At 41.7% G+C, this 20,983-nt stretch overlaps 1 protein-coding gene across 9 annotated transcripts in view; it reads left to right on the forward strand.

The window, feature by feature from the left end:
- The first annotated feature begins 2,135 nt into the window (after positions 1–2,135).
- The window catches only part of nav1a (neuron navigator 1a), a 123,564-nt gene continuing 104,716 nt past the window's right edge, over positions 2,136–20,983 (forward strand). For 8 of the 9 annotated variants that reach the window (XM_078170015.1, XM_033628640.2, XM_078170016.1 and 5 more), the window contains exons 1-3: positions 8,279–8,317; positions 10,897–11,804; positions 12,552–12,643. In XM_078170015.1, the coding sequence (XP_078026141.1) occupies positions 8,294–8,317; positions 10,897–11,804; positions 12,552–12,643 (1,024 nt within the window). In that variant the 5' untranslated portion in view covers positions 8,279–8,293. Of the gene's footprint in view, positions 2,275–8,278; positions 8,318–10,896; positions 11,805–12,551; positions 12,644–20,983 lie in introns of those variants that run through there. The other variant, XM_078170018.1, reaches the window with a different exon arrangement.

A 20,983-nucleotide genomic window follows, 5' to 3' on the forward strand; every position in this document is an offset into this window, starting at 1 on the left:
TTGTATTAGGTTTCATTAAAAACCTCATAACACCAGCTTTCATGTAACTTCAGTGGTCATCCTCAGTGAATGAAACCATTGTATGACAAGGTCTAACACAGGAATTCAATGCCAGATTAGTCTATCTTTGAATAAGGCCTTAATTTGTATTAAAATGTCTTAAATCACCCTTTCAAAAGTCTTAAAAATGCTAAGACATGGGAAGTAGGATTTTATGAATCATGGTTTTCTGACATTGTATTTTAAAGTTCTGAATTTTTGTAACATCTGTTTTTATTTTTAGATTATTCACCGAATGCCTCTTGCATAGCTTGACAATGTGGAAAAGTGCAAACTCAACAAAAACTTGGAAAATTGTGGTTAAATTACCAAGATTTTTTTTTTTTTGCAGCATGGCTGAAACTGGTACAATGCAGTGCTCACGGCAGTTGTGGGAAATTTTCCTTGAGGGCTTTCTACCAGAGAGGGATCTCTACGTTAACGTAAGAACAAAGTCGTGGTTTGGGTTAAAATTAATAGATTTCTGTCAGAAATTGCTGTCTTGGAGAAATCCTACAAGGAAAAGTTCTCCCGTGTACATGCGTTCAAGGCTCGGTGAATTTTACGTAAAGTTCTTCATACTCGGCATGATGGAAATCAAGGTAGTTGAATCCCACATGAAGAGTGAGAAACACAAAATCGGTAAGAAAACCTGCCAACAAATAGCAGATATTTTCTTGCTCTGTTCTACCCTTATCCTCTCTGCGTAATATTTCGGTAAAATTGTCCCTATCCCTAAGTCACTGATGTGGGTTCATGTCTTTATGCCTCCCTGCCGCCGATAGCCATGGCCTGGGGCATAATGTTTTTGGGTTGTCCATCTATCCTTTCCATTCTTGTGAACGTGATATGGGGTGGATGTGGCTCAGAGGTAGAGCGGGTCGTCCACCAATCTGAAGATCAACGGTTTGATTCCCGGCTCCTCCAGTCTGCACGTCGAAGTATCCTTTAGCAAGATACTGAATCCCAAATTGCTCCCAATGGCGCTTCCATTGGTGTGTGAGTGTGTGAGTAGTGTGGTAGCCTTGGCCACCAGAGTATGAATGTGACTCGTGTGAAAGAAGTGCTTTGAGTGGTCGCATGACTAGGAAGGTGCCATACAAATGCAGGTCCATTTACCATTTACCATATCCCAAGAACACCTTGTGGGAATTCCTTCAAATTTGGCACAAACATCCACTTGGACTCAAAGCTGAGCTGATTAGAATTTGATGATCAAAGGTCAAAGGTCAAGTGAAGAAGTGATGGCATTTCATTTTGAAAAGGTCAGCTTCAGTGTGGTATCATAATGTTCTGGCCATTATTCAGTGCCATAACCAAGGAACAGAAGGGGAGACATTTGGTCAGATGTTGAATTAGTTAAACTAATCATTTGACTGCTGACTGTTTAGATCTTCTGTGCTGGCAGGTTAAAGATATGTGTGAAGCATCCACGTTTTTAGAATGTGTAGAAACATCCATAATTGAGCTATTGTCAACTGTCATGGCCACATATGGGTGTGGACAGACATGGATGTAAACTGTAACTACAACTTGTTTGTGACGTCATGCAATCGTGAGGCTATAATTATAGTTTTTCGTCAGTTTTGGTTATTGTTAAGTCTCAAAGTTCATTCTGATTACCATTAAAATATCTCAAACAGTCCTAAACCTAACCTGCCTTAAACTGTAGTAATGCTGGTGTGAAATCAAAGATACGCCATGATGAAATGAAAACCAAAACATTAGTCGTGTCCCTGCACTGTCGACAAGCTGGAGATACAAGGTTTGTAGATGACCTAAATGCTAGGTGATTTTTGGCGATGACAGAATATGTGTCATGGCAGGTCACTGTCAGCCATATAAATTTCCATCTGGGTCACTGACTCATGACAACATAAACAGTCTTCATTGTTCAAACACACATTTTTTTCACGTGTCTGAAATGACTTTTTTTTTTTCCCCCAAAAGATGAGAACACTGATTTCATCCAAGAAAGTGACTTTGAAAATGAGTCACTTCGTTGCTCCGGCCCTCTGATTGGACAAAAATGTCGTTCCCGTTTGTCACAGCTTCCTGTCTCGTTGAATGGTGAGGCGCGGCTGACCAATGGGAGGACAGCGGTGAGGATGCAACTGTGATCCAGGAAAAAACAGCCCATTGTTCCCAGGACGTCGGAGAAGTGTGACCACCGTCCTGCCGGCTCTGGCTGCTCGGCCTAACGGCACACTGAAGGACGCGACACTCCACTGACAGGTAGGACACTCGGGGGACAGCAGATCTGGCACATGACATTTTTATAATAAGTTGCGTATGAGCTTCAGATGTTGTTATTTTTACTCTGCTGTGACTTCTGAGGAAACTGAGTCTTTCTAGGAACAGCTCACTGAAGTGTCTCTGCACCTCTGTGTGTCACCAGCATACTGTATGATGATTTATGACAGCACATTATCACTGTTGCTTTGGTTGTTGTCATTAAGGAGGTAATTACATTCATTTATCGTTGACTTTCCAGACTGGGTGACACACACACAAACACAAAGGCGCTGCTAATGTCCTTCAGTTCACAGACAGAGAGGCCTGTGTTACCACCTCACGTATTGATTTTGTGATGAGTCAGAGGGTTTTTTTTATCACAAGAGTGAGTGTGTGAAGAGAGAGCGGAGGGGGGTTGCATGTTTGTTTGATCAGAGATACAGTAACAGAATTCAGGTGGAGTATGTCATGGGACACATGAGCTTAAATACTGTAATATGATAATGAAGTTAGGAACTAACATCTAATGCTGGCTGTCATGCTATCCTTCTTCTTTTCCTCCTTACACAAAGTACATTTCTGACCTGCTGTTATTTATGACCGAGGTGAAAAAGTGCTTTCAGTCACCTCATGTACTGTAGTTTACCGCTCAGCTATGTGGATACTTAGGTAATTAGACAGAAGGGAAGATCAGTGAGAGTGAAAGTCCCTGCTGCTGTTGCACACAGTGTCCAGCAGATGTCAGTACCACCCTAGCAGAATAACTGAGGACTAGTCAAATGCTCTTTATCAGCAGTTTGCCAAAAATTTGCTGAACTGATGATCATTACATTCACTTGCAACAAAAATACAGAAATTATCCATGTGTTTTTGCCATTATACAAAATTAATGATGAAGTGCACTTACAGTGATTCTAATCCAAGGCACACCAAGGCGCACCAAAGGGCAAGCTAATATCTAACACCTGTATTTATATCCGTGCACAATAGCTTGTATAACATGTGTTATCACTCTTAATATGACATAAGAAAATAAAAATAAGACAAAATAAGACAGGTAGCTTTCGTGATACTGTCTACTGAATTTTTTTTTTTTTTTTTGGTGGTAGGTCGTCTTTGCTGGTGCTTTGTTGTCAGTTGCTCTGTACAATAAAGCGATCCATTGTCCCACTCACGGCTGTCTCCTTTTAAATGTTATCATCCCTCACACTGGCTGGCAGTCAGGGCTTTTCATGTGCAACACACTTATAATTCCCACGCACGAACGGTGACAATTAGGTTCCCAGTGAAGGTTTTTTAAATTAAATTAGATCAAATTCAATTTCACTTTTTAGCTAGAGTTACCACTTAATTAGAAAATGGTTGCGCACAACATGCTGATAAGGTCAATTGAAAATTCATTCATAACTTTTTGTATAGGCCCAGTTGAATATTGCTATAATAGTGTGTGGTTATCACAAAATCCCACGGCACACCTGGATTGGCATCACAGCACACCATTTGAGAACCACTGACACTCAATGTCAGATTCAACGAGTATCTTCTCACAGTCTGCAGCTGTTCGTTCTGTGTGCTGGGAAAAAAATATTGGTGTTCTGGCGCTGTAAAGGGAAAATAAAGTGGCTCGGACCAAGACTGACAACACTTTGCCAGCTACTCTCCTTCAGCTGCATACTCGCCTACAAATAACAGAGTAACACCATGATAGTTATGAAACCTAAATAACATCGGAGATATTACAGGATGTCTTGAAGGAGCACTGATAGGAGGAGTGTAGTATTTACCAGTCCTGACAATGTCACAACAGCTGGTCTTATTTTCACCTCATGAGTCTATATGTGTGTTATCAATGCAAAACGTGGTCCAGGTGACACCAGTTGTTGCAGCAACTACCATAAAAGCCGTTATGAGTATTCTGCCAGGTGTTTATATGTTTGTGTGTCTGAGCACAGATTTTGACAGAACGATAACATCACAGCTGTGCAAGATAAAGTCAGAAAGCTTCACAGGTGTGTAGTTCTGATGGCTTTCCATTGGCTTCACCAATTTATGAATCTGGCTGACATTTGCTTTAACTGCGAATTGCTGTATCACAGTGATCCTATCGCAGGATGGGCTCTAGTTATTTGGGTATTGAGTTCAAACAACAGTCTTTCTCCAGAATCGCTGACTCCTTTAAACATTAAAAGTATTGTCTGTACCTATGAATAACACAGACATGCTAATGCATATTATTTAATCAGCCAAGAGGCTCACATCTATAGCATTAAGCACATAGCCACTGGAGGGATTAGTCGTTATATTAATCGATGTTTAAGTCATTAAGGCATTTTTCAAAGGAAAATGCTGAATAGTCTGTTTCTGCTCGTAAAAATATTGCTTTATATTAAAGTGCTGTTATATAGTCACTGTAAAATTAATATTATTAATGTAATATAGCATCACCTCAGACTCGGGAAATCTTATTTTGGACTTTTTTATGATGTTTTAGGGACTATCTGATTAATCATTTAATTTAATAAATAACCGACAGATCGACAACCCTGACAGCTCATGTAGTTTTTCCTTTTTGCCCTAGGACCAGGCTTAAACCGGCCGAAACCAAATCAAAAATTTGATCTCTTACATGTTTTTCTCCCCGTAGAGTTTTACAAACACTGTCTGTATTGAAATAAGTTTTAGTAGCCTGACGAGTCACAAGCACCTACTGTGAAAAGCGTCAACAAACTAACAATCTAACTATTGTAAATGCAGTTATGTAACAGGGTAATAATGTCTTCGACTCCTGTGCATAGTCTGAACACATGACACAAAGAACATACCCTACAGATGTTAACAAGCTTGTGCTGTGAAATATCACCTTATGCCAGAAGGAGTCAGACTTCAAATCGATTTGCCAGTTTTTAACTCGCTTACAGCTGCTGCTTTCAGTCGGGAGAAATGTCTCATTGTCTCTCTCTGTAGATCTATGCACACGCAGACATCCCCACCACCAGCTGAGCCTCGGTATGTCCCGACGTGGGCTGCAGTAGTACCGGTATGACCCCGCTGGATCCCCAGAGAATAGCCAATTTCCATACAGATAGACACAGAGCCAGACCACACCTGTGCTCCTGGAAACCCAAGCGGGGATTGTATCAGACAGAAATTCTGATGCTTATTAGTGACCTGGCCCTCCTGACAAAAAGAGCAAGAGACACAGAGATAGGGAAACGAGGAGGAAGAGAAGGAATTTACAAAGAGAAATGAGGTAAAAGCAGGATGGATGATCACATCTGTCTCTGTTTACCTTCTGCTGCATCACGGCTTCTGTACGCTGCTGTGCAGGTCTTCATTAGCACTGAGTCAGCTATGATGGAGCACCAATCCTTGGCAAAATACCCACATTTTCCATTCTCTGTGTGTCGCTATGTCTGGTATTATGAGAGGGTGAAATGAAGGTCTTCTACAGAGAAGCTTCATTAGAAACTTAAAGGTTATTTTTGGGTATGTTTTGAGTTTTTGAGCCAAAGCAGTCAGCCTCTTTCTGCTGCAGAGAAGTGCTGCACAATATATATTTTATTGTCATCGCAGTGTCAGCTTGTGCTATAAACACATTGTAAGGGACTGCACTATTGCACTGAGCTAGTTGAAAGAGAGCATCAGTAGAAAGCTGCAATTTTGACTGTAACCATCTTTTTTATTATTTGTACCTTTTGTGTTCAGTTCATTGTTCACTTTGTTCAGCCAAATAATTTCCTTTCATTTTCTAAAATTTGTAGCAATTTGTTGTATTCTAGCGGTGAACTAAAAGCAGCAGAAACAGGCAGAGCCGAGTATACTTTAATATTTGCTTATTTATCACAAGTAATATCTTTTGTAGTAATATATCTCTTGCATATCAGCAACACTTATTTTCCTCATATCCTGCAGCTCTACTGCAGGGATTCGTAAAATGAAAAACCTTTTGCTCAGGCTGCTGGGAAAATGTGTGTGTGTGTGTGTTACCCTGTGAGCAACACTGCGATTAGATGCGCAGTCAAATAATCCAACATTTTATCCTCGTGACTTTGACGGCTTAATTTGACACATCTCTGATTTACTGAAGACAGCTTCCCGAGAAGTCTTCTGGCAGCAAAATGTCTGCTATTTAAGAAAGGGCAAGTCGGGTTAAGCGTTAAATCTGTTTTTTTTTTTTTTTTTTTTTTTTTAGTGTATAATTATAATAATAAAATCTACTTATACTTCACTGGTCCAAAGCAAACGTGCAGTACAAGTAAAACTGTGTATGTGCATGTATGTGTATATATATGTTTATGTCTGTGCTGAATGTGAGAGCAGCTGTTGACCTGCTGCTGCACATCTGGACAGCAGCATGATTTGTTCATTCTGTTTGTGACACAGTCATGAAAGTCTAGCAAAAGCACTTTTCACAGTTAAAATCTCAGACTGTTATTTTTTTATGGGCCGACTGATGAGCAAATATTTTATAAAAATACAGTATAATTTACATCTCTTTATGTCCAACTCAAATCAGAATTGAGAAACTACACTAAATAACACACTTGATAACAACTAATTGTTTAAAATGTAAAGGGTAAGTTTGGTAAGAATAATTTTTGAAACTGGTCCAGGCTGCAGTTTAAACACTTAAAAGTGTTTGTTTTTGCCATTGAGAGGCTCAGATTATTGTAAGTGTCTGACAAAATTATGGAAAGGATCCCTACAGAGGTAGACCTTTTGCTTAAAGCGTTAGATCCTTTTTGTTCAACCAGAAACAGCCCCTAAAATCTCCATCACCAAACCCACCAGACTCCATTTAAATAAACACTCATTTTAATGTGAATAGAGCCAGCATATTTTCACACCTATCTGGCTGTATTAAAGGTTTATATCAACCAAACTGGAGTTGTTGATTGTTGGAACAGTGGAAAGATGAACCAAGACAACGTTTGTGGGTTTTATTTTGTTTCTGGCAACTTTAAAGTAAGTGTGTTTTACAATGACTAAATTACTGTTAATTAAAATGGAGTCTAGTGGGTTTGGCAGTAGTGATATCGGGGCTGTTTCTGGTTAACAAAAGGATCTTACTCTTTAACAAAATGTCTATCTCTGTAGGGATCCTTTTCATTAGATGTCAGACACTTAAAATAATAATCTGTTCATGTCAGTGGCAAAAACAAGCACTTAAAGTGGACATAAATTGACGGCGCAAACATGCCCTGAATACTTACTTACATTGCAGCCATACTGGACCAGTTTCAAAAATGAATGTTTCCCATTGGTCAGTTTGACACAATAGCATGGGAAAATAGGCTATAAAATACTGAGCTTACCCTGTTAGAGAAAAAATAAAGTTAAAATGAAAACAAACATTTTTATATCTAAGTGAGCCTACTTGACCTCACACCATCCTTGGTTAGCATTCATTCAGGGTTAGCATTGTCGCCTCACAGCAAGTCCCTGGTTTGAGCCCAGGTGTGAAGTTTGCATGTTCACCCTGAGTCAGCGTGGGTTTTCACTGGGTACTCCGGCTTCCTCCCACAGTCCAAAGACATGCAGGTTAACTGATGACTCTAAATTGCCTGTAGGTGTGAATGTGAGTGTGAATGGTTGTCTGTCTCTATGTGTCAGCCCTGTGATAGTCTGGTGACCTGTCCAGGGTGTACCCTGCCTCTCGCCCAATGTCAGCTGGGATAGGCTCCAAAAGTTGAAAACATAAAGTTAGATTATACCAAAAACTGTCATGTGAAATTCTGACATTTCCTGACAGATAGCAACTCACTGTATCTGTCTCTCTCAGATGCTCTGATCCTTCTCACTCTACATGTGCTGTTTTCTCTCTTTCCCCCTCCCTCCCTGCCGCCCGTCCTCTTTCCCTCCAGCAGAGCATCACGAGGTAGTAAGATTATACAACATTACACGAAATGTTTCACTTGACGTTCATTCACTGCGGTTGGCGTAGAGCAGAAGGGCAGAGAGAATATCAAGCTGACTCTTAGAGGGCTGTGCGTTTCAGAGAGGGTGACAGAGACTGTGAATGTCTGGAATCAAAACAAATCAGGTGAGAACAATCTTATACCTCCTCTAAAGCTTTTATGTGTAAGAGAGCGGCGCGTTTGGGCAGTGATGTGTGTCTGTGGGCGTCTTTGCGAGTGTGCATTTGAATTCATTATGTGGGGAAAATCAGTTATTTGAGAACATAACACTCTAAAAGCAGCTTTTAGCCATGAGCATGTTCCTGTGTGTGAAGCTGGTTTTGTTATCTTGTTTATTTACTTCCAGCAGGCGTTTGATTGCGGTGACTTGCCGAAAATAAGCTCAACTCGTGGTTTACCATGACTCAGTTTGTCATATGTGCTTGATTCACATGTTCACATGCCGTGGATGTTTAACTGTCTCTTAGTGAGAACAGCAAATTCTGGTTTACCTGATTGGATTAAACTTTAACACAGGGAAATTTGTTTATATTGCACATTTCAGCAACAGGGCAATTCAAAGTGCTATAAAAGGACATTTAAATACAGTTAGAAACAGTTATTAAAGAGCCAAGAGAATAGAAAATAGAAACAAGGTAAAACATACCAGAGTAACAGTTACAGTGCAGTGTAAGAGATGAATGTTTTTTTTTATTTAATAAAAGGCTGCGGCATGAGAAAAATCTTCAGCCTTTATTTGAAAAGAACTGAAAGTTGCAGCAGACCTGCTGTTTTGTGGGAGTTTGTTCCAGATATGTGTGTATAAAAACTGAACGCTGCTTTCCCATGTCTAGTTTCGACCCTGGGGACAGAAAGCAGACCTGTACCAGATGACCTGAGAGGTCTCGATGTTTCATAGTGTAGCAGAGCAGAAAATGTTGGCCCCCAAACCATTCTTGCTTTATAAACCAACAGTGCCGATGTGAAGACCTCAGAACTGGAGTAATGCGATCTTTTTGGTCTTAGTGAGGACTCAAGCAGCAGTGGGATTAACAGAATAATTAACTTCTAAAGGCTCATTAATACTCTCTTTACATACAAAGATTGATATGTACATTACAAAGGTTGTAACCGTCACGGCCCACATACTCCCATGCGTCTTTTATATTAGCATAGACACATTAACTAAACAGCACTAGAGAGCATGGTCATAATAATGCACCTTGTAACGGAGGCTGCGTTGCAGACAGCAGTGGTCTGTGAGGCCATTAAATACATCGCAGCATGTGGACAGAGAATTCTTTTCACTATATTACCAATCCAGTCGTTTGACAGTTTTGAAATGTCGTCATCATGTTCTACGGTTGGGTCTTGCTTGAAGTGTGTTACATTGCCACGACGATTTCTGGTGGTACAGCTCTATTTTGTCTGTATCAAAAAACATGCACAAATATGGACGACATGAACGCAGAATCTGAACAGAAAGCTCTATCTTTGTTTGTATATATAGAATAGAAAAGAACAGAAAGAACTTTGTCCAGAAAAATTCAGCTGTCCAGCAGCTCATGAAAGACAAAAACAACAACCACACTTCCCCTCATCAACAACAACATTGGGGTATTAAAACAGACATTAAATAATATAAGTTAAAATAAGTACATAAATAGAAATTAAAAATCAAATTAAACTAAAATTGTCCAGCCAGCTGTGCCTAATGTGTGTGGCTGCATTTAGGAGGTGTTAAACAGTCTTATTGCCGTGGGGACGAAGGATCTCTTGAAACTAACTGAGCTAATTGCTGCAGCTGCTCCTCTGACGCTCCAGGAGGCTGAGGAGAGGGTGTCTGCTACTGTCCATTATAGCTTTCAGTTTGTTCAGTGTGCCGCCCTCCACCACAGTTCTTAGTGGGTCCAGTCTTGTGCCGAGCACTGAGCCAGCTTTTTTAACCAGCTTTTAACCACCAACCAATGGCTTGGTCTTTTTGTCCGTCAAGCTGCCTCCCCAGCACACTGCAGCATATATGCAACATTAAGCATAAATAAGCCTTTGAGAAGTATTTCAGTGTTGGAGAGATGGTCTTTTCATAAAGCTGGGCTGTCTAGGCAGTGCAAAGAAGCAAAATCTTTTAAAATTGTTGCTACATGAGCACAGAAAACAGAGAAAAGGGAGCTGTGGTATTCACTTTGGCTCAAGAGATAGAAAACCAAAAACTACCAGAACACACTACACCACACTGGACCAACAAATGCTCTCACTGGTGGGTGATGTAATTTGAGCTTGGCCATTTTAACACAGGAAGCAATATGGCGGCCAATTAATAACTAACAATCTCGTATTACAGTTAAACAGCAAGTAAAAATATGTAATTTTAGGTGAGAAACAGTAACAGAATCTTGGTTTTGATTTGATCAGCGCTGCCTAGTTTTACCATTTGATTGGACTGTGTTCTCAGTTTGCGAGAGAGAGGCATGTCTCTCTTTCGATCCACTTCTATACTCGGTGCTGGCAAGCATAAGAAAAGTACAATCTGTAGTTTGAGAGAGGGAAGCTTACCACAGTTCATTTGCACATACTGCCCCACATTGTTATGATACAGAGCTGGTTGAAAATCAGCAAACTATCCCTTAAAATGGATAAACGAAGTCTTTGGGATACTGTCGGTGAAAGTGGTTTGATGTTTCGACTCATTGTAAGTGTCTCTCTCTTCTTGTGTTTCTCCGTTCAGGTCAGTATGAGTGGGGGTGTCAATGTAAAGTCGGCCCCCAGGGCTCCTGCCTCATCAGGAATCCCCCTCCCACACAGCCTGTTGCCCTCCTCCCCCAAAGCAGACCCCCGCCGCCGGGCTAGTGAACTACCCAGGCCCTCAACACAGACCCCTAAACACACACCCACACACACTCCCACACACACACCCAGGCACTCTCCTTTACTTTGCCCACGGGGCTCCAGCATCCCTGGGCCTTCCTCCAGGGACCCAAAGAGAGACGTCGGCCTGAAAAGCCAGCTCTTCCACCGGACGGGAGCTCTCCCAGCTCCCCAGGTGTCACGCTCTGCCTACAGCAGCCCTTTAACCCAGCGTAGGGTGCCATCGCCACACTCCAAAGACACACTGGATCTAGGAAAACCCACCTCGCCTCTCATCCCCTCACTGTTTCCACATGACAGCAATCGCAACAGAAACACTCTCACCAACAAGAACCAAACATGGGGAGCCAGCAACCTGCGTCCACCGCTGCAGTTCAGAGGAGGAGACAACTCCAACACTGTATCCCAGGCAACGAGTGAGGTCGTGCCACAAAGAGAGGAAGAGCCTCCAGAAAACCACCCAGCCCGGACCACCATGTCAAACAACGGTAACCTCCGCTCCTGTCTTCCGCAAACAAGCTATGAGCAGGCCATCAGAGGTCGCAGTGACTCCACCAGCCAATCAGATGAGGAGATGGGGACTCCTGAGGACAGCAGTCCAGCCTGCTCGCCCTGTCCCCTGCCGCTGCCACCGCTCACATTTACCATGCCAGTAATGTCCAAGGTGGCTGTCGATACGCTGGATCAAAGCCTAGACGAGGAGGCAGCGTCTACGGAGGCACACACACCCAGAGTCAACATGGCCACTGTGGCTCCCTTCAGCTACAGGTAGGTGGTACACACACACACACACACACACACACACATACACACACACACACACAACTGTCACTTTATGAAGATTTCCATCACAAGCCCCAATTACAGACACCAACTGTAAAGCCATTCTCCTGTCATTATTGCAAGATCACTCTCTCTCCTCATGGCACATTATGATCCCCCTCTCCACTGATGTACACACACTTGATTGATGATTGATTGCCTCCCACTCTAAAGACCAGCCCTAGAGGAGTGCCATTTCACTCTAATTCCTCTGTATCTTTTCCAGCGATACACGTGTGTGCAAGGATACACACACACATATATACACTTGGTGATTTCTGGAGCAGAGCTGATTGTTTAAGTGTCCTCTTGACAGCCTCTGGGCTGACTCAGAGTACTGTTCTCTCCCTCTCACACACACACACACACACACACACACACAAAGTCTCTGACAATGTCATATTAAAAAATATTAAAATAGAAAAATTCAGGACAACAACTTTAATTCTTGATCCTATTTTACTTTCACAAAGATGAAAATATCTGCAGTGCTATACGCATTATCTGATCTGATTTTCTGTTCCTTTTGATTTGCATTTAAGTAAATCAATGTGACACACTATGGAAAGCCAGCTTTTTCTTTCTACTGCCATACATAGTAGCTTGTGTGTTTGATTGTAATCAGTGATATTAACATCAGTAATTTGCATGTACAGTAACGGACATGTGACAGTTGTGTTCGTGTGTCCACAGGCTGCATGCTCAGGACAGCGATTTTTCAGTGGACGAACTCAGTGACTGCTCATCTGGATCCATAGAAGTCTGCTGTGACGACCTAATGCTAGGTTAGACACACACAAACACACACACCTGAATAAAACTTCTAGTTTAGTTCTGTCTGCCAAGTTAGCATCAGGGTTTGACATTAGTTCAGCTGAACACCTGACTGCTATACCAGATTTTACCACTGGGTGTTGCACCTCACTCAGCAGCATGATAAATTTATACATTTCGGCTTAAATTTAAAAAAAATGTTGCCATATTTGTGAAGTTTTAGCTTTCTTTAGCTTTGTCTTGGCTCGTCTTGTCACCCCACATTAAATTTTTAGTAAACAACACGCTACGCGCGCCTCCCATCTCTACTGAAATTTGATCTGCCTCATGTTGCTGGTCTTAGCTCAGCAGTAAATTGCACACAGCTTGTCAGCCACCATTGGCTACATTAGTTTGTTTATAAACACAATATTATGTCAATTACGTCAACACATCACTTATTACTAATGCAGTACAAGTTGGATTTGGCGCTGTGACACAGCTGACATAGACTACTTTTATTTCTATTGTGAGACCTGCAGCAAAGGGACCTAGGGAAGTCTTGAACCTGGGCGTCTGCGGGAAGGTTGTAGCCTCAATGGTATGTGGTCTACCCAGTAAGCTATGGAGGCGTCCGAACGTAGGCTACTTTTAAATGTGCCAGAATGTGGCATAATGACAAATGCCAGTTTAGCAGGTTAGGATAAAATCAAACCGATTTGAGCTCTCTCACCGGACCAGCAAAACTGGCAATCGACTCTAGTTAGCATCAGGCTCCGAGAGGCCAAAAGCCCCTTTGGCAGGTCAGATGCCTTCTTGCTGGTAGCCAGACGCATTTACTGCAGCAGAGTCATAAATGGCGTCAGATGGGACATGCCAGCAGCCGACCTTTGGGTCTAATTGTGGAACCTGAATAGACCCAGTGAACACCAAGGGACAACCATTCTCTGTCTAAATCCATGTCCGCCCCACTCCTACTCATCAGGCCTCAGGAGCCATGTCTGAAGTTAGGTGGTGTAATTTCGTGTGTGTGTGTGTGTGTCTTGGCCTGGGGCTCTGCTGACTGCAGTGGTTCCTGGATGAAGAGATGGGAAAGAGAGATGGACTCAGGATGTTAAGATGAAGGAGGATGACAGGGGTGATGTGGGTCAGTAATGGGATGAAATGGGCCACTTCTCAACTCGCTGCCAGGGAGTATTATTATATGCACATTGATTTCAGCTACATCCAAGAGCTGTCGAGAGTTTGAACCCTTCCTCCCCTCACACTTTCTCTCCTTCCCTCTCTTATGCAGTTTGTCCTTTCTAGCTTCATTGACCTAAAAAGCCACAGTCCCAGCATGACCCCCTCCCCGTCCTTTTGAGTAACGGTTTGCTCTGCACCCACAGCTCCAGTCATGCTTTGTCGTGGTCAGCGTGAGTCGAGGGATGTGGCCGTGCTTCAGAGATATGACTTTATCAGTGGCTTAGTGAATCATTCTTTTTGATGTGGTGTCAGTTGGATAGGAGGGATCAGCTGCATGGCTTTGAAATGTGCAGCCCAGAGTAAGTGTGTATTACACTTTAATGGCCAAAATCTCTCTTATCTTATACACATCTGAACAATGAGTCAGACAGCGTAGTCAGAACGTATCAGGGTGGTTTTTCATTGTTTGACAGTAATCCTGCACGTTGGATCTGAAACGAAACAATGACAATGGGTTTACAGTGCTGATTTCTATGAGGGGTGGAAATAATTTAATTGATAAAAATGCAAGTAAGTTGAAAAATAGAGCAGTAATCATGGATGTGAAATAAAAAATCGATTAAGAAAGTGTCAAGTGATTTGATTCATTTAAAGCTGATTTGATTAAAACTGTCATAATGAAAACAGAGCCATGTTTCATCACTTTCCACATCTTTGGTTCATTATTTACAAAACAAAAACGCCATTTATCATTTAAAGAAAGAGACCACAAGGGTGGAAATAACAAAAAGTGATTGAAAAAAAATGAAGTGATGAAAATGCTAGGATTTAATAATGTAAGAGACAAAATATGCGTGAATTGAAAAATAAAGGGGTAAGAATGGATGTGAAATGAAAAACAAAATGATAAATGATCAAATGAGTAGATTAATTTGTCTGCCATTCATCATTCTCAACACCCAACTGACTTTACTCTTTCAGCAACATTTTTTTTCCCACCCAAAATGTCAAAAAAAAAAAAAAGTCCACTGATTATCTGATCAAGTTTTTGGCTCTTTTTCAACCATCTCTGTGCCAAGCAGCAACCTCCAGGGCTGACAAATGAAGCCAATGCAGAAGTGCCAGAAACTGCAGTTCCTTAAATGGCTACTTGAGGCTGGCTCCAACACAGAGTCAATCCCCATAGACCCCCATGTTAAAATGCCCAACTTTACAGCAGGAATAAACATGTTTACAGCCTGGTACAAAAAACGTTTTTTCTCTTTATAGCTAATTTCTCCCTTCATGACAACTACTACTACAAGGATGAATTTTTATATAAGTCACCCATTTACATTTTATTAAGGCTTAAAGTTATGCATAATTAAGGGCTGGCTACTCAGATTGACAGGCTGTCTGCTGATAGTGTCCTTGGCTTCTCAGTCACATCCGCCCCTTGTTCCTCCACAGCTTCAGCCTCTCGCCCAAATATCTTCACCACTGGCTCCAAAAAAACACAAGGTAACGACAGGCATCCATAATGCTGAACTTGTGGCTTCAAAATAGGAGTCCACAAGCCAGTAGGTGACATCACAGTAGCTGCTCCCGGCGGCCCCACTGATCCAATGGCAGACTGCAAGATCACCGCTATTAGATGAGCGGCAAATAGATGTACACGGCAAAGGTTTTGAGAACCAAAAACTTAATCAGTTTGTGATTTGGTGTGTTTTTTTAAGTGATATTTTGGGCAGAAGTAACAAAAATGTTGTTGTAAAAGGTAAATGTCAGTTAGGTGTTGTGAATGATACACTTTTTTTTCAGTTTGCATACATTTCATCACTTCCATTATTAATTCGTAGCATTTTCATCACTTTTTGTTACTTCCGCTCTTGCAGCCACTTTCTTTTCATGATAAACGGCAATTGTGTGTTTTGAATGAGGAACATAAGATGTGGAAATGGATGAGATGTGGCTCTGTTTTCATCATACGACTGTTTTAATCAAATTGGCTTTAAATCAGTCAAATCAGTTATTTATTTGTCCCCCTGCTTTTCATTTCACATCCAGTTTTACTGCTCTGTTTTTCAACTCGCATGCATTTTCATCACCCTTCACTTTTGTCAATTAATTTTTTGTTATTTCCACCCCTCAGAATTATCCAGTTTTATGATCAAAGATTTGCCCTGGCTAGTACAATGAAATGTTCTCCCTGTCTTATTTATATGTTCATATTATCTGACATTATATTGTATTTTATAAAACGGTACGGTACGGTATGATACGATGCGATGCGATGTGATACAATACAGTATGATTTACCATGACATGACATGACATGACATGACATGATCTTATTTTATCTTATCTTATCTTATCTTATCTTATCTCACTAACAGTTTCCTGGACTTCATCATTTTCTATTCTGTTCCCTGGCCTGTCTAAAACTGTCACCACCAGAATGGAGCTGTTTGCAAATAACCTTTTAAAAGCTTTTTGAAGGTTTCAGCCAGCTGGTTGTGGAGAGGGGGGATGGGAGCTCTTGGTGGACCAGCCCCTGTCTTTAAAAGCCTCTGGCTGTCTCGGGACCATGGTTGTGGCCTTGTAATTGGTCCCTAGAAGGCGTTAGAAACAGAACTCAAGTGTCTTAGACTCCTCTGAAGCTGCATTTACATGGAGGGTGGGCTGACACCGTAATGACTGTAATTTAGGAAGCAGAGGGAAGGAAGGGAACAGGGAGGAAGCCAAAGTTTGGAGGGAAGGAAAAGAAGAGTGAGAGGGGTGAGAGATGAAAAGAGGAGACCTGATAAGGTCAGGGGGTTGATGGATTTCCTTTTGTTTAAGGAGGAAAGATAACAAACAGTAAATGTGTGCGCCGTGATAAAAAGATGATTGAATGTTGGTTGAATATTTCAAAGCTGAGAGCTCCAGTAGAGAACACAACAAAAGGCCAAATCAGGTTTGGTCATGGTTTTCTTGTCTACGGTAAAAGAAACGTTTTCCACAAATTAAATTTTTTCCATACGCTTACATTCACTCAGATTGAATCAGCTGTAATATAATCAGCTCGTACATCGTCTACTCGAGCCCCTAATGAAGACCTGAACATTTAATGTGACTGTAGCACCATGTGGTCTTTCAATTAGACCGCAGACCTCTTGACCTTGTGGCTCTCTGGAGAGGTGTATTTGAGCATGCGTTCATGTCTGAGCATGTGTGTGTATGTGTGCGTGTGTGACAGTACACAGCTGGTGTTTGAAAGATAAATGTGATGTGGACTGAGTATCATTTTTCATTTCCCAGTGAGGGTATGGCCTGGTGCTCCCTACGGACACTCTCGTAGTCTGTCAGCTGTCTCTCTCTTTCTCTCTCTCTCTCTCCCAAACACACACACACACACACACACACACACACACACACACACACACACACACATGCACATACTGTACAAGCGCCTCCAAACCTTGGGGAGGTCATGTGTACATCTGCTCTGAGAACTCTGTTCATGAGGATATGAAACACAGCACAGCATCCCACATCCTCCTTCATCTTACACTGACATTCACAGGTAGAAAACAATAACAGTTGTATTTGCCAGGTGCGACACTGACACGTTATGTTAAAATAAACTGGCATGTGTTCATTTGAAACAGTCGCACAACCTGGAGCAAAGATTTTATGATGTGTTTTCCAAGGCGAGCCAAAAATTGCATTCAGTGGCCATGAGCCAACTTGCACTGTGTTATACTGAATTTAATAATGGCCCCATTTGCCTTAATGCAGTGGTTCTCAAACAATTTCACGGGTCCCCCCTGGAGAGTCTTTAGGCCCGTTTCCACCGACCAGTACAGTTCAGTTTGGTTTGGTGCGCTTTTTTGCCGTTTCCACTGTGAAATGTTGTGGATGGTACCAATGGAACTGTTCCACACTGTACCCATTTTTGGTCCCCCCTCTGTTGGGGTACCTAGCGCACAGATCTGGTACTAAAAGGTGGAGCTGTGAACACTGCAGTCGGTCAATAGAGGACGGTCTCTCTGCTCAGAGCTGAGCTGTGGCTGGTTTTGAGGCTCATGTAACCACTGTTCACACTGTGGAAAGTTTTATTAGTAGACTGTAACTATTAAAAGACAGTTTTGCTTCCTCTTGCAGCAGCTGGAGTCTGAGAAAAAAATGACTTGATTCAACAGGCCGACTGCCCGTGACTTTTAAGGTGGAAGGCTAACTTGTAATGTTACTCAAAGCATGAGTTGACTCAATCAGCACATCTTAAATATTCCAAATGACAACTTGACCATCACTTTGGTTTTTATATGACATACACTTTTAGTATTGAGTGGATCTTCAATTATATCTATTAATTTTTTTTTTCTGGAAATGTTGGCATGCAACTTCGTTCTGTAGACGATAAACGAGGTGCAGCCTTCCTTCTTTGTCACCGATAATAAGGAAATACAGTGAGTGCTGGATGGAGCAGTGAGTGACAACAGCCCTGCACACATTTAAGAGTACTGTTTGCAGTGGAAATGCTAGGGTTTCTGTACCATACCTGAAGGGTTACTTTTGTATCCAAAGGTACCACATCCAAAGTGTTTGGTGGAAACAGGGCTACAGAGCCTCTGCAGGTGGGTCGTGGATGATCAGGGGAGTAATAAGAGTTAAACAAAGTTGAATGAACACGATTTATGTAGGAAAAATAAACAAAAAGAGTTTGTTGATGCTATCATGCTGGCCTTTATTGCACTAAAAAGTTCAGCATGGATCCTTTTCTTAAATTTTATTTTAAGGGTTGACAAACAAACTATGGTTGAGGGCATGAACTTTTTTCGGCTTCTAAAGGGGGATATGACGTTTTTATATATACCATACGCTCAGTTGCCAGTTCATTATACAGTATAAACTTAACTAAAACTGAACAGCAGTCTAATACAACAGTCTGGCAATAAATCATCCTTTCAAGAAGGTTAGATAACTTTATAATATTCTGTTTTTGTTGAAAATGTTAAAAAGAGGTGTTGATTCAACTTTATGGTCAATTTGGAGTGTGTAGTTTTTGATGCTGTTGAATTGCATGTATCATAATATATTTGATTTCCAGTTTTAATTGTAAGATTTTCAATCATCGCTGGAAAATCTCGGCATGACAGCCCCTTATAAATGTGCTTCAGTTACCACCAGCTCCCTATAGACACTAACAATTTCACTGTACCTGTGTGTGGCTCTAAGCGCTGATCTTTAAGAACTGGACTGTTTTAGCAATGAGGCTCATTTGCATAGAAAGGGGCCAATTTAGCCCTAAATGTATGCATATTACCTCATTTAAATATGTGCATAGCTTGGGAGCACAGACACTATGTGGTTGGCAGCATGGTTACGTGTCCATTTCACTCTTTGTGGGTGCTTTGAGAATACTACAGTTTCTTTTTGTCTTATCTGTGCAGGCTTAGCGACCCAAACGTTGCACAACCCCTTCCTGAATTCACCCCAGAGAGTGTTGCACTTTTTATAGCCAACGGAAATAGCTGTAAAGGCAGCAGTTTTTACTATTTAAAGTCTTTTCTATTATAAACTCAAGGCTATTACATACTGATTTACAGCTTGTATGCAGTTGGAATAGACATAAAAGATGAGTCTACAACATATACAGTGTAAAAGAGCACAAGTAGAGACACAGTTTATTTTTATTTTTTCAATCATGTTGAAGGGCAGCTTTGTCCTGCAGACCTCCCTTTACATAGAGAAGTACTTTTTGAACCTGCCTTGTGCCATCCACTTTTATAATAGAAGAAGTCAGCAAATCTTTAGTAATGAAGGCATGAAATCAGCTTGCAGTTTATAAATTTCATGCTCGCCATCCCTTTAATGCCCCTGGATAGTGTCAAAGTGGATAGCATTTTGATAACCCTGGCTGCATCTACTCTTAGACAGTGCGTAATCCTCTTTGGGCCAATCTAATCAGAGGGACATATGCCGAGTTGGCGTCGGACAGTGATGAGTGGTTTAGTAGCTTTGGGAAGATGATCAGACATAAGCGTGGACTAGATTATGTCCTCACTCATCACCAGGAGTGAGGCAGTAATCACTATTTAGGGTTTAATGTCATGGCTTACTTTTGATTTGACCCTAACTGTGGCCTGTCAGGAGTTCTGTAGTCCAGTGCCGGGGACAGCTGAAGGGATGGCCTAGTTTTTTATGTTTGGGAGTTTGATGGGGAAGCAGTGTTGTAGTGCTGATTGGTTTTTGTCTCAATAATGGCCATTTTTTAAGGTCTTGTTTTAGAATCGACGGTCTCTTTCTTCTGTCTTTTCTCAGTCTCAGACAGCGAGGACTCTGGATCATATTTTAAGTACAGTCAAGGCCACACCTGCAGGGACTTTTTGTTGTCTGAATTATTTGTCTCTTTGTCTTGATCTCGACCCCTCAAAGTCTCAGTCTTGCCTTGGTCTTGATCCCCCCTGGTCTTGATCCTGACTTGGTGTCAGTTTAGGCGCACTTGACTACAGCTGTGGCGAAGACATCACATGACTGTGGGAAAGTGAGTGCACATGAATGCACATAATCCATACGTGAGCAGAGAGGAACATGTGGATATACATGTGTGAATGAGTACGTAAAAATTCTCAGACGCACTCAGAGGCTTCTCATTCCCCCATTCGTCTCACACAATGAGCCATCCACCCGTTGTGTGGCGATGCACTAAGACAGAGCTGCCACCTCCTCCTGTCTCCTCCTCCTCCTCCTCTCTCCCCCCAGGGACATTTCCTTCCTTCCTATGTCTGCATTAGATAGAGCGAGAGATAAAGGAGGAAAGAAAGGAGGGACACGGGTGAATTGAGGAATGGGTGAGTGAGTGCACACACTCAAGATCCTTTTTGACCCCTGGGGTGACTCCTGACCCAGGGAGTCGAGTTATGGAGTCAGTCGTGTGTAACCTCTCTGTGGGACCACACACACACACACACACATGCACATAGGAACAGAGTCCTGAAGACATCTATCTTTTAAATGATTAACCTGTGGAGAATCAACCACACATGAATATTAACACATGCTTCTAGAGTCAAGATTGATGCCACAGATTCATGTGTTCATGTTGACTTCATTATAAATCTTTATATTCAAATTTTTGATTTTTTATCCCATCTGATTTTTGCAACGGCAGGGTTTTTTTCTGCCGACAGAGGCACAATTACACAAGCTCGCACACTCACACG

Source organism: Epinephelus lanceolatus, chromosome 8 (genome assembly GCF_041903045.1).
Source record: "Epinephelus lanceolatus isolate andai-2023 chromosome 8, ASM4190304v1, whole genome shotgun sequence".
NCBI classification, from domain to species: domain Eukaryota; kingdom Metazoa; phylum Chordata; class Actinopteri; order Perciformes; family Serranidae; genus Epinephelus; species Epinephelus lanceolatus.